The sequence below is a fragment of the Protomyctophum parallelum genome (assembly GCF_964188405.1).
Source record: "Protomyctophum parallelum genome assembly, chromosome: 21".
Taxonomy (NCBI): Eukaryota; Metazoa; Chordata; class Actinopteri; order Myctophiformes; family Myctophidae; genus Protomyctophum; species Protomyctophum parallelum.
In genome coordinates, this window is record NC_139713.1 from 7333038 (window position 1) to 7345414 (window position 12377).

The 12377-nt window shown below is 46.3% G+C and overlaps 2 protein-coding genes across 2 annotated transcripts; one reads left to right on the forward strand and one right to left on the reverse strand.

The window, feature by feature from the left end:
• Positions 1 to 5811: 5811 nt before the first annotated feature.
• On the reverse strand, positions 5812 to 7416 carry LOC310878630 (glycerol kinase-like; the record flags this gene model as incomplete). The annotated part of the gene is made up of 1 exon (XM_083792982.1): positions 5812 to 7416. The coding sequence occupies one exon, from the start codon at positions 7414 to 7416 to the stop codon at positions 5812 to 5814; it is 1605 nt and encodes a 534-aa protein (XP_083649108.1).
• Positions 7417 to 8531: 1115 nt separating this feature from the next.
• Positions 8532 to 10157, forward strand: LOC310878632 (glycerol kinase-like; the record flags this gene model as incomplete). The annotated part of the gene is made up of 1 exon (XM_083792985.1): positions 8532 to 10157. One exon carries the CDS (start codon positions 8532 to 8534, stop codon positions 10155 to 10157), a length of 1626 nt encoding a protein of 541 aa, XP_083649111.1.
• Between the last annotated feature and the right edge of the window lie 2220 nt (positions 10158 to 12377).

Below are 12377 nucleotides of genomic sequence, written 5' to 3' on the forward strand. Positions count from 1 at the left end.
TCTTGTTGTTGTGTTGTTGAGAATGCTTTCTGGCAGACATTCTCCTGTTCTGTTAGTTCCGTATGTCAGACCAATCTCTCTCTCTCTCTCCTCCCCTCTCTCTCTGACAGTGATATGTGGCACACAAGATCTCACTGTGTGTGTGTGGGGGGGGAGGGGGTGGATGATTCGTCAGTGTTAACGCTTTTAACAATCTTTTTTTGCATTTTACACACACACACACACACACACACACACACACACACACACACACACACACACACACACACACACACACACACACACACACACACACACACACACACACACACACACACACACACACACACACACACACACACAAGCTTGCTTATCCCCTACTACTACTAGTAGGAGGAGCCTATCGGAAGGCCCCGTGACCATAGGAGTTCATTTTGGCGGACCTTGATGCCGTCGTAATGACTGTTTTTACACTATTTTTACACTACAAATAGCAGATCTACAAGCTCACAACGTGACACGTTGTGAGCTTGTAGATCGGGCTATTTTCAGCATGCAATCAAGTGTAAAATGACCTATACTGGATCTCTTGTCCACTAGTCCCTCTCTAACATTTTAGTCTTAGTATGTGTTGACGAAAAAGTCTTAGTTTTAGTCATCGTAGCTTAGTTTTCATTTAGTTTTCGTCAGTGAAAAAAGGTAGCCGACGAACATTTTCGTCTCAGTTTTAGTCGACGAAATCAACACTGATCCACAGTGAGGCCAGAGTTCAGCACCTCGGCTAGCGCCGCTCCCTTGGCCAGGTTCATGGCGGCAGGTATACGTGCCCTAATTTCACCCGCTTTGAATGCCATCATGAATACATTGAAAAGGGACAATTAAAATAGGCACGTTAGCAGCGAGGAGGCAGGGCAAGCTGTCCTTGTCACCCATCGAGATGCAGATGTTAAATGACGGGAATTCTCCATATAAATTTATATATGGAACATTTCAGTAGCAAGAGCATCAAAATGTCTTCTAAATCTAGTCAACCTGTGGTAGGCTATGCACTGGACAAAATGTGCATGACATTTAAAAAAAAAACTAGAACGAAGGAGGAAATGACAGAGGGAGAAACAGTATCCAACATCAACTAATTGCAATTTCACATTGCAAAAGGGTGCAGGAAGAGTGGGCACGTGGGCACCTCAGTGTTAAATATCCTTTATATTGGCCATTAGGTTGAACATGCCCATGCAGAAGGTAAGGGGTGTGTCTCATTTCTGTTTCATATAGCCAAATGATAATAACGATATGGAAAAATGCACTATAGGTTAATTCATTATAATAATTTCCTATTTTCCTATAGAATGTGTGAGTGAGAAATATAACATGTTATGTGCTTAATTTAAGGCATTTATGCTTCAGCCAAGAAAACCTTTGCTAGCCTTGGTGATAAGGTCATGTATTAATACAGCGCTGCGGTGCTATAGAAAAATAAGTTGGTGCTACCTAATTTGTGGTGGCGCTACCAACTGAAAAGGTAGGTGGCACCAGTGCTACCTGTGAAAAAGTTAGTCTGGACTAGCCCTGGTCGCACAGTAAGACTAGTCACTAGTTAGTATTACTGCCATCACCTGGGTGGGTGAGTCGTGTAAAGGCTCATACGTAGTCGGTGGTGAGGTGACCACCGAACTACAACATGACGTCACGAGCCGCGGTGAAGAGCAAACCACCGCCACCGCCCCAGCCTTTCTCTCCGTTTTTACTCACCACTGCTCAACGTTATTTCAGCTCCGGTGGTCAGCTCACCACCGGAGCGGTGGTCAGCTCACCACCGGAGCGGTGGTCAGCTCACCACCGGAGCGGTGGTCACCTCACCAACGGAGCGGTGGTCACCTCACCACCGGAGCGGTGGTCAGCTCACCACCGGAGCGGTGGTCAGCTCACCACCGGAGCGGTGGTCAGCTCACCACCGGAGCGGTGGTCAGCTCACCACCGGAGCGGTGGTCAGCTCACCACCGGAGCGGTGGTCACCTCACCACCGGAGCGGTGGTCAGCTCACCACCGGAGCGGTGGTCAGCTCACCACCGGAGCGGTGGTCACCTCACCACCGGAGCGGTGGTCACCTCACCACCGGAGCGGTGGTCACCTCACCACCGGAGCGGTGGTCACCTCACCACCGAAAATCCAGACTATGAATGAGCCTTTACTTTCTCCGACGGTTAAGCTGTGTATGTGTTCAACAACACAGCTCTGCAAAATGACATTGACAGCTATGAGGTGACGAAAGCTTGTCCTCCATAGCAACGGTTGCTACACTACTTGCATTGGCTATTTGGGGTGGGGTTTAGCGAAGGGCTAATTTCAGAAAATGATGTGTTGCTATACCTGGCTGCATGCACACTGCCTGTTGTTCTGAGGACAGCTGCGCTGGCTGGGTTGGCAACTTGGCAATCAAATTGTTGTTGGTGTTTTTAACACAGAACTCTAGCTCCCTGTGAAGCTGGCTCTGTACAGAGAAAGGACCTCCCATCGGGTGCCAAGTGAACGCTCCACTATATTATCTCCCCTAGCATAATCCTCCATATTGATCATTGTCCTGATTATGGTTCTCTTTCAATTGTATAGGCAAGATAGGACAGCAACGTCCCCCGTGAATCCGCCCATGTTGTTTTGGAAACCCCGAGTGGGATAATTGACATAATTATTTGACGCATGATTGACTTGGTTTGATTTTGGGAAAACCCCTGTTGAGTAAAAGCAACGCCTCAGCGTTTAAACCTCACACTGACTGTCTCCGTGTGTTGGCTGGGTCAGACTTCACAACGCACCCACAGATGCATGTATAGAAGACCCACCCACTCGGAAGATAAGTGGGGCGAAAACATTGGATGAGGACGGTAATGATGACTAACGGCTGGGTGATCATGGGTTTATCACATATACCTACAGGTACAAAATACGCATTTATTCACAAAGACAAGGAGAAATTAGTGTTTGATCAACAACACAGCAGTGCAAGGTCACTCACACTGAATGTAAGGCTATACCGCCCCATATTAGGCATACATGTGTATGGAATTAAATCTGAATCAAATTAATTTCTCCATGTATATTGTGCAAGTAACATTTTGAGCAGCTGCTCAGGGATTCAAATTATCTTATTTAGTTGTTCGTCAACATTCTTTTGGTTCTTTAGTTTTCGGACCATGTCCTCATTCAGTTCAGGCTCTTGGCCTCTTACAATAAAGCCATGTTCAGCCTTGAGCCCCGGGTTACACGAGACAACCTCCAGTCCCCTTTTTATACTGGGGTCCATTTCTAACGTCATCACGTGTCAAAACATCTGGCCTCTCCACAACACAACGATGACAGGGCAGACGGAGGTGTTGCACAGACTTCATTTTCAGCAGTCCTAATGAGTGAGTGTGGGTCTCTAGAAAAAGGGGGGGGGGCTACATGCTATCCAGTGACTGCTGCCATCTGTGCGGTTGGAAGACACTCAACGGCCTCAGCTATTACGACCACAAGCCGAGCACACAGTGGAGCGCTGCTGCGACTCACTGGCTCATATCACGCTCCAGTGAATTCACAAGGACACCGTGACAGAGGAGGGTGAGGCAGCTTGCGTGCCTATACCCTGACAAAAAAGACCATAAACACCAGTTTCCTGAAGGTGTAGAAACCTGAATCTTGAAGATTAGATCATTTATGAGTAGGCTATGCATAATAAAAGGTGCAATCCGGAGCATTAATATGGTATTGAACGAACTAACTGGAGTATTGTTAACCACTGCAAATGTACTAGTTATATTGTATTAACCAGTACATCTGCAGTGGTTGGTTACTCCCTTAAAACCCATTTCGGGCGGGAGCCTCTTTTGGTGTTTTAATCATTATATTATATTTTATAGCTATTGAAAAATAGCAGATCTACAAGCTCATATGAGCTTGTAGGTCTGCTATTTTTTTTTAAATCGTGGAAATGTGGCGCAAATCTTTGAATACAATTATATTCTTTCAGAGCAAACGTTTTTAACACAAATCTTTGCTTCCGAGGGAGTCCCTGGAACTACATATTTGAGATTGGAGTCCGGAGCCAATTACATTATCATTCTGGGGGACCTTGACATTAAATAGTTTGAAAACCAACATGGGTTTTAGGGTTCAGAAGCCTTTTTGATGGTCCTCCGGTCTCAATAGGGTTGAATTCAGACCTACCCCTTTGCCTATAGTGGGGATTTACTTTCTTTCAGAGTGGTAGAATCAGGGGTTTGAATCCCCCGGTATAGGATATCATGAAACCTATTATGGAAGATGGGCAGCTTTATCCGAACAGTCAGATACCTACTGTATATACTGTACCTCTCTCGCATGTGAATGCGTGAGAGAGACACACACACACACACACACACAATTAAGTCATTTAGAAGGATAAAGCTCCAGGATGAGTGTCCCATTGAGGAGCAGACAGGTGGGTGTGAGGCCTAATGAGCATGTACATTGTGGTGGATTAGCCTGCAGTCACGGCCGGGTGCAGCATCACAGTCCCCACACCCTCTGTCACGGACGCTCCATCATCACATCACACGCATGTCACACACACACACACACGCATGTACTATACGCTGCTGACAGGTAACCCTCTCATCTGCCCGCCACCTCCAGCCATCAGGACACTAATTAGAAGGCTTTCAGAAGACTATCCCCCTCTGTGTCAAGTCACGCACACACACACACACACACACAGGTATCACTGTACTTGTGAGGACAGTAGACACAGGGGTTAACACGAAGGTCGGTCAAAGAAAGAGAGAAAGAACGAAAGAACGAAAGGACGAAAGAAGGAAAGAGCTTGAATCACATTAGTGTCAGACAGAATACAACACAAGCAGCAGCAGCAACAAGAAAACAAAACAAAGAATAAATGTTCCTACGTTTAGCCGTCCTCTACTAGACGTCATCAGTGGTGTAACCGTGTAAGCGATGCCAGCTGGGTCAAAGTGTAGATGCAGTCATCGCTCCTCTCTGTAGTTTGGCCCTCCAGTCATCTCCATCCTCCATACATCTGGCCAGGGGTGGAAAAAAAAGAAGTAATTGAGTAAAAGTATCAATACTGCAATATAGTAGAAGAAAAAAAAAAAGACAGGAATTCCAAATTTGGAAAAATCGAATTGCAACATTACAACATCAATTACAACAACGTTTGTTTAAGCAACGGGTGGCGTGCTAATGTAAAAATCACACCTGTGTGAAATGAGGTGCGATTTATCATCGTACATCATCTCATTCCAGCCAATCAGAATTTGCGTCCTCACCTTGATGTCTTCAATGTTTGTGTTATGCAATGTTTGCGTTTACACAAACACTGAAAATTGTCCCTTCATTGTCAATGGCATTTAATGTTTGTGTTAGGACAAAGTTTGTGTTAGCACGTACGCTCAAAGCTGAACATAGGAGGGGCTATCGGCCCTCAAAAATAAAAATAATTACCTTTTATTAAAAAGTAGAAACGGATGCAAACGGGGAAAAAAAACATCACAACTTTTGTTCCTCCTCTGATTGGAGAATAACTCTACTTTTTTCTGTCCAATCAGACGTTCAGCCCGTTCATCATGTGTACATGTCTTCTGATTGGACAATATTCCTATAGAGGCAACTACACTTGCAATTCCCCAGGATTGCATCTTTTAAATTTATTTTGTTATATTTATGTTACCTCTTCCGCACTGGCATAGTACAGGGAAACACTGTTTGAAAAGAAATTGTCTTAACCCATCACCCGAAACAGACACAACAGGGTCAATCAGGATGGTGGTCCCTATAGTTCACACTCAAACTGCTGCTTATCTATGACGTGTCTACTTCATTCGAGTCCTTCTTTGAGCAAGGTTTCGGTACCGTCGTATCCCAGCCCATGGCTTTCTCGACTGCTTTCTTCCATCGCCCGTACTTGATCTCGGTCTCTTCAGGTTTGATCTGTGGCTCAAACCTCTCGGAGGCGACCACGCCCAGGTCCTTGGGGTCGAGACTCACCACGCCGATGCCTTGGGCGGCCCCTGCCACCATGGCTGCTCCGAGGGCAGTGGTCTCCGGCATGGCCGACTTCACGACAGGGATGCCGAGGATGTCCGCCTGCAGCTGCATCAGCAGCCTGTTGGAAGTCATTCCTCCGTCCACTTGCAGCTGCGTCAGCGGTATCCCGCTGTCCTGGTTCATGGCATCCAGAATCTCTCGTGTCTGGAAGCAAACGGCCTCCAGTGCGGCATAGGCTATGTGACTTCTGTTTGTGAACTGTGTTAAGCCACACATAATCCCTCTTGCACTGGGGTCCCAGTAGGGGGCATATAAACCGGAGAATGCTGGGACAAAATAGCAGTCGCTGGACGTTCCTGTCGACGCAGCCAAAGTCTCCACCTCACTAGAGGACTGAATGATGCCCAGGTTGTCTCGCAGCCAACGAATTAACGCCCCTCCAATGGCCACAGAGCCCTCCAGCGCATAGCATGCAGGTTTGTCTGGACCAAGCTTGTATGCCACAGTGGTCAGGAGACCATGGCTGGAACTCACAGGCTTAGATCCAGTGTTCAGAAGCAGAAAGCAGCCAGTTCCGTACGTGTTTTTGGCCTGTCCGTCCTGAAGGCACATCTGTCCAACAAGTGCTGCCGACTGGTCCCCGAGACAGCCTGAAATTGGTATGCCTGTAAGAGCGCCTGTTGATATGTAACCATATATTTCTGAGGAACTCCTCACTTCGGGCAGTATCTCCATTGGAACCTCAAAGTATTTGCAGAGGGACGGGTCCCACTTCATAGTGTGAATGTTGAAGAGCATGGTTCTGCTGGCGTTTGACACATCAGTGCAGTGGACTCCGTTGGATTTCCCTCCCGTCAGGCTCCAGATGAGCCAAGAGTCGATGGTACCAAACATGGCTCGCCCGGACTGGACCGCCTGTTGAACTTCGTCCACATTGTCCAACAGCCAGCGCAACTTCAAGGCACTGAAATACGTGCTGATAGGAAGACCCGTCTTTGGCTTGATGTGGTTCATGTTCTTACCAGGTGCTTTGTTGATCATCCGCTCCACTATCGACTGGGTCCGCAAGTCCATCCACACGATAGCATTGTAGAGAGGCTCTCCTGTCTCTTTGTCCCAAACAACGGTGGTCTCTCTCTGGTTGGACACTCCAATCGCTTTGATTCTGTCAATGTCTATATTAAGCTCGGTGAGCTTTTCGCACGTTTTCTCTATACACTCGTACACCGAGTGGAGAATCTCTTTGGGGTCCTCCTCCACCCATCCTACTTTGGGGAGGCTCTGTTTGAGCTCCACTTGATGATAGGCGATGGGTTCTGCTGTTTTTGCGTTGAACACCATGAATCGAGTGGAACTAGTTCCCTGGTCGATGGCAGCAACTAGTGGACCCGTCATATTGTCATCAGCCGTCACGGCCATGATTGAGGAGTCCATATTGTGACCTTGTTTATGACACTATTCTGACTGTACACAGGAAATATATCGGCTCATTCATACAACATGCACACATCACAGCCACGTCATACATGGTCTACGACAGCCTCTATAGACAATCATACTCGCTTTTCGCTTCTCACATCTCGCTTCTAGCTTATCGCATCTCTTATCTCGCCTATCGCATCTCTATTATCACTTATCGCATCTCGCTTATCGCATCTCGCTTACCACATCTCGCTTAGACAATGCATGAGGTATGATGACAAGAGCTGATAATTCCACTAAATGACGTAAATTAAATATCAAAACATTAAACGCCATTGAAGGAAAAACTATCATATGTAAACGAGCAAATTGGCTAACCAATCACATGTTGGTGGGAGGAGCGCTTGGCCAATAAGGGACCACCATAATTGATGTACCTTATGTAGCAAAGTCAGATGTCCGCTAACATAAATTGATGTACGACGACAAGAACACCCCTCATTTCACATGTGTGATTCTTTACATTTAAATCGAGTACTATCGAGTACTAATATTAGTACAAGGCACGCTCTTTTGTTCGTAGACCCGGCCTAATCCCACATCCTATTTCAACTTCACCCAGTTGGTGGCTGAATATGATAATTTAGTATTACAACTCTTCATAGCCTTGTAGTAGCGCTGAGTGATCCTTCTGAGACACACTGCAAGTCCAATAGAAACATTATTTTATGGCAGACCGGGCCGAGGGGGGTTGCAGGCAGGTGCAAGAGCTTTTCAGTAGGGAATGCATGCTGGGGCTACTGACTTCGATGCCATTCAAGCTCTAGTGGGAGAATGGCCGAGATTTGGGGTATTGGGATTTGGCTTTAGTCTCTTTCAGAACCACACTCAACACAAAACATCAAGACTCGCCTATGACCATGACGTGTTGTGGATGCGTGATGTGTGTATGATGTATGGGTATAACGATATAATAACATACAGGGACAGTGTGAGACAGAGACAAAACAGAGAGCCGTCGCAGCGATTATAGAAAGACTTTGGAGAAAGGATAGCTATTGTTCAGCTCAGTATTACAGCAATCACTGCCACCGTAGATCATAGATTCACCCATGTCAATCACCCTTGTTGCTGCCATCGACCAAGGAACTAGTTCCACTCGATTCATGGTGTTCAACTCCAAAACCGCAAGCGTCATCAGCCATCATCAAGTGGAGATCAAACAGAGCCTCCCCAAAGTAGGATGGGTGGAGGAGGACCCCAAAGAGATTCTCCACTCGGTGTACGAGTGTATAGAGAAAACGTGTGAGAAACTCGCCGAGCTTGACATCGAAATCAACAGCATCAAAGCGATTGGAGTGTCCAACCAGAGAGAGACCACCGTTGTTTGGGACAAAGAGACAGGAGAGCCTCTCTACAATGCTATCGTGTGGATGGACTTGCGGACCCAGTCGACAGTGGAGCGGATGATCAACAAAGCACCTGGTAAGAACATGAACCACATCAAGCCAAAGACGGGTCTTCCGATCAGCACGTATTTCAGTGCCTTGAAGTTGCGCTGGCTGTTGGACAATGTGGACGAAGTTCAACAGGCGGTCCAGTCCGGGCGAGCCATGTTTGGTACCATAGACTCTTGGCTCATCTGGAGCCTGACGGGAGGGAAATCCAATGGAGTCCACTGCACTGATGTGTCAAATGCCAGCAGAACCATGCTCTTCAACATTCACACTATGAAGTGGGACCCGTCCCTCTGCAAATACTTTGAGGTTCCAATGGAGATACTGCCCGAAGTGAGGAGTTCCTCAGAAATATATGGTTACATATCAACAGGAGCTCTTAAAGGCATACCTATTTCAGGCTGTCTTGGGGACCAGTCGGCAGCACTTGTTGGACAGATGTGCCTTCAGGATGGACAGGCCAAAAACACATACGGAACTGGCTGCTTTCTGCTTCTAAACACTGGATCTAAGCCTGTGAGTTCTAACCATGGTCTCCTGACCACTGTGGCATACAAGCTTGGTCCAGACAAACCTACATGCTATGCGCTGGAGGGCTCTGTGGCTATAGGTGGAGCTGTAGTTCGTTGGCTGCGAGACAACCTGGGCATCATTCAGTCCTCTAGTGAGGTGGAGACTTTGGCTGCGTCGACAGGAACGTCCAGCGACTGCTATTTTGTCCCAGCATTCTCTGGTTTGTATGCCCCCTACTGGGACCCCAGTGCAAGAGGGATTATGTGTGGCTTAACACAGTTCACAAACAGAAGTCACATAGCCTATGCCGCACTGGAGGCCGTTTGCTTCCAGACACGAGAGATTCTGGATGCCATGAACCAGGACAGCGGGATACCGCTGACGCAGCTGCAAGTGGACGGAGGAATGACTTCCAACAGGCTGCTGATGCAGCTGCAGGCGGACATCCTCGGCATCCCTGTCGTGAAGTCGGCCATGCCGGAGACCACTGCCCTCGGAGCAGCCATGGTGGCAGGGGCCGCCCAAGGCATCGGCGTGGTGAGTCTCGACCCCAAGGACCTGGGCGTGGTCGCCTCCGAGAGGTTTGAGCCACAGATCAAACCTGAAGAGACCGAGATTAAGTACGGGCGATGGAAGAAAGCAGTCGAGAAAGCCATGGGCTGGGATACGAAAGAGTCGAGAGAGAACAGCTACTTTAAAAAAACTCTGGTTTGTGGTGCCCTAGTCAGCGTGTTGCTAATGACAGCGAAATACATCAAACAAAGCTAACCTACTGTATGTAGGATTGGGTGGCTCTGCAGGAGTACTAGCCCTCTATGGAGTTAATCCTGCAAATTGGTCGAACGCAACACTTTGTCACTGGAGTGCCGCTGGAGTGCTAATGCTAATAATATTTTTCCCATGTTTGGTTTTATACTCCATACTATAGGGGCTGTGGTCCTGCAGAAACCATGTCCAAAATCAAGTCAAACATTAAGTTATAGCACAGATGCATTGTTTTCTTTTTTAAATGCCAAAATACAAGCTCACAGGCAAGTACCGTGCCAAATTCAAACGGCTACTACTTTGCATAACAACAGCTTTAACTGTTACCCGGGTGCATGTTCTCATAAGCAATACAGCACAGCCGTACGGCTCCAGTAGTCTGAGAGTCTACTGCTGCTGTGTGGTGTTATCACGCAACCAGAATGCCTCCTCCTCCATCAAAGAAGAGATGAATTCGTCCAAAGCAAACTTTTTAGTTTAGCTAAGCAGCACAGTAAAGAAGTTTGTCTGATTACATTAAGTCTACTTTTGTGTTTGTGTGTCTAAAACCCATACACTATTTAACAATATAGGCTTAGGCTATATTGTATGTGCACATGGCTGCATGCCATGAATCCGCAATGCGCACATGTTGGCGTGTGTGTGTGGCTGCGCAACAGTGACACTTGGTAGTGAAAAAAACAGTATGTCCTTGCTTTGACACAGAGACAAATATAGCATACATCCATACATAAATACACACATTGCTGCGTATAGGAGTGGCTAGCACCACTCAGAAAATACATACCCCAGCCAATAGTTTAATATTGCGTATGCCAGTGTTTCAAACAACAGTGACACTTGGTAGTGAAAAAAACAGTATGTCCTTGCTTTGACACAGAGACAAACATAGCATACATCCATACATAAATACACACATTGCTGCGTATAGGAGTGGCTAGCACCACTCAAAAAATACATACCCCAGCCAATAGTTTAATATTGCGTATGCCAGTGTTTCACACTTGTATGTTGATGGTTTTTTGTTTGTTTCAACAGAATTTCTTGAATTAAAAAAAATCCATGAATTATTTTAGCTTATTAGTTAGAATAAGTATAGTGAAAATAGCAGATCTACAAGCTCACGGTGTGTCGTATCCTGGATCAAAAAGGTTTCATCTTATCTGAAAAAGGCTGAAATACGAAAAGGACAGAAAAACGAAATACCGTTCATCGTTGCAATCGGCTGGAAATCTTGTCCTAAACCATCCTTTTTTATTATAAAAAAGAATCACACTTGTGTGACGTCAGGGCACTCTTATCATCATCATACATATTCATAAATCACATTCCATGCTCAGCAAATCAAATCATATACACGCGCCCCTCAACAAATAAAAATCTCCCTCTCTCTCTCTCTCCCTCTCCCTCTCCCTCTCCCTCTCCCTCTCCCTCTCCCTCTCCCTCTCTCCCTCTCTGCCTCTCCCTCTCTCCCTCTCTCCCTCTCTCCCTCTCTCCCTCTCTCCCTCTCCCCCTCTCTCCCTCCCTACCCTACTGGTACTCATTATATGATGCTCACACATACATAGGTGAACGCATGGGTGAACGTCACATACATAGGTGAACATGGACAAAGCTGTTCCTTAGTGTGGTTGCACCACTCAAAAAGCTGTTTCTGCCCAACAGCAACAATATTTAGCCTTAATAGCGAGCTGAGGATCATTCTTGAGACTACCCTGGGCTAAAGAATCCCCACAGGGCCCTTCTGACTGACACTAATGGGCCCTCAGGGAGCCCTTACTGCTCTGGGGGCCTCAGGTGTTTGCCTACCTCGCCTGAAATGTTCTGAAAAAATCTTCAGAAAACTTTTAGCCTAATAATGCCCAAAATATAGGAACGGCGGCTTCACTCCACATAGTCCACAGTCCACACCAAAAAACACATTAAAATGTGACATGTTTTCTCAATAAAACGACATGAAGAAAAAAAGGAAACATGAAGAAAAAAAGTAAAAATAGAAACATTAGTATCACACGAGCCATATTAATAGATAATGCATGCTGTCAAACAAGTCTGAAGCCATCTATGAAAATGTTTAATAGCCTATGCCCTATACAACACAATTTTACAGCTACAACATGTCTTGGTCTGTGATATTATATCAATCAATCACCATAATAAATAACCAAAAGACACAGTCAGCCACTTTGTGCCAAAACCAAACAAATTAAATCCCATGTATAT